General features: G+C 37.6%; 1 protein-coding gene across 1 annotated transcript; it reads right to left on the bottom strand.

Moving 5' to 3' along the window:
* Positions 1 to 124: 124 nt before the first annotated feature.
* On the bottom strand, positions 125 to 757 carry LOC127744027 (secreted RxLR effector protein 161-like; the record flags this gene model as incomplete). The annotated part of the gene is made up of 1 exon (XM_052256286.1): positions 125 to 757. A coding segment is annotated over exon 1 (633 nt), but the record flags the coding sequence as incomplete, so codon positions are not given.
* Between the last annotated feature and the right edge of the window lie 44 nt (positions 758 to 801).

Here is an 801-nt window from a genome sequence, read left to right on the forward strand (position 1 = left end):
CAAATCATATTAGATTAGAATCCAAGATACCAAGTTCATTTCGGATGTTACAAAAACTTTCTTTACATAAAGGTTTAGTGAAGATGTCCGCTAGTTGTTTACTAGTTTCGACAAATTCACTAACCACATCACCCTTTTCAACATGTTCTCTTATGAAGTGATGTTTAATCTCAATATGCTTGGTTCTTGAATGTTGAACCGGATTCTTGGTTAAATTTATTGCACTAGTATTATCACATTTGATAGGAATGTGATCAAGCATGAGTCCATAGTCCACAAGTTGTTGTTTTATCCATAAAATTTGGGTGCAACAACTACCGGCGGCTACATACTCGGCTTCGGCGGACAAGGCTACACTTACTTGTTTCTTACTATTCCATGAAACAAGAGAGTTTCCTAGCAAGTGACAAGTGCCGCTAGTGCTTTTCTTATCCAATTTGCAACCGGCAAAATCGGAATCGGAATAACCAATCAAATCACAAGTGGATCCTTTCGGATACCACAATCCAAAATTTAATGTTCCTATGAGATACTTCATAATCCTTTTTACCGCACTTAAGTGAGATTCCTTAGGATTAGCTTGGTATCTCGCACACATGCATACACTAAACATGATATCTGGCCTACTTGCCGTTAGATAAAGTAATGATCCTATCATGCCTCTATACTTCTTTACATCTATGCTTTTACCTTGTTCATCTTTGTCAAGGTAGCAAGTACTGCTCATTGGTGTGTCCATTGCCTTAGCATTGTCCATTCCAAATCTTTTGAGCAGTTCCTTGCAATATTTGGTTTGGCTAA

Source organism: Arachis duranensis, unplaced genomic scaffold, assembly GCF_000817695.3.
Source record: "Arachis duranensis cultivar V14167 unplaced genomic scaffold, aradu.V14167.gnm2.J7QH unplaced_Scaffold_210435, whole genome shotgun sequence".
Lineage (NCBI taxonomy): Eukaryota > Viridiplantae > Streptophyta > Magnoliopsida > Fabales > Fabaceae > Arachis > Arachis duranensis.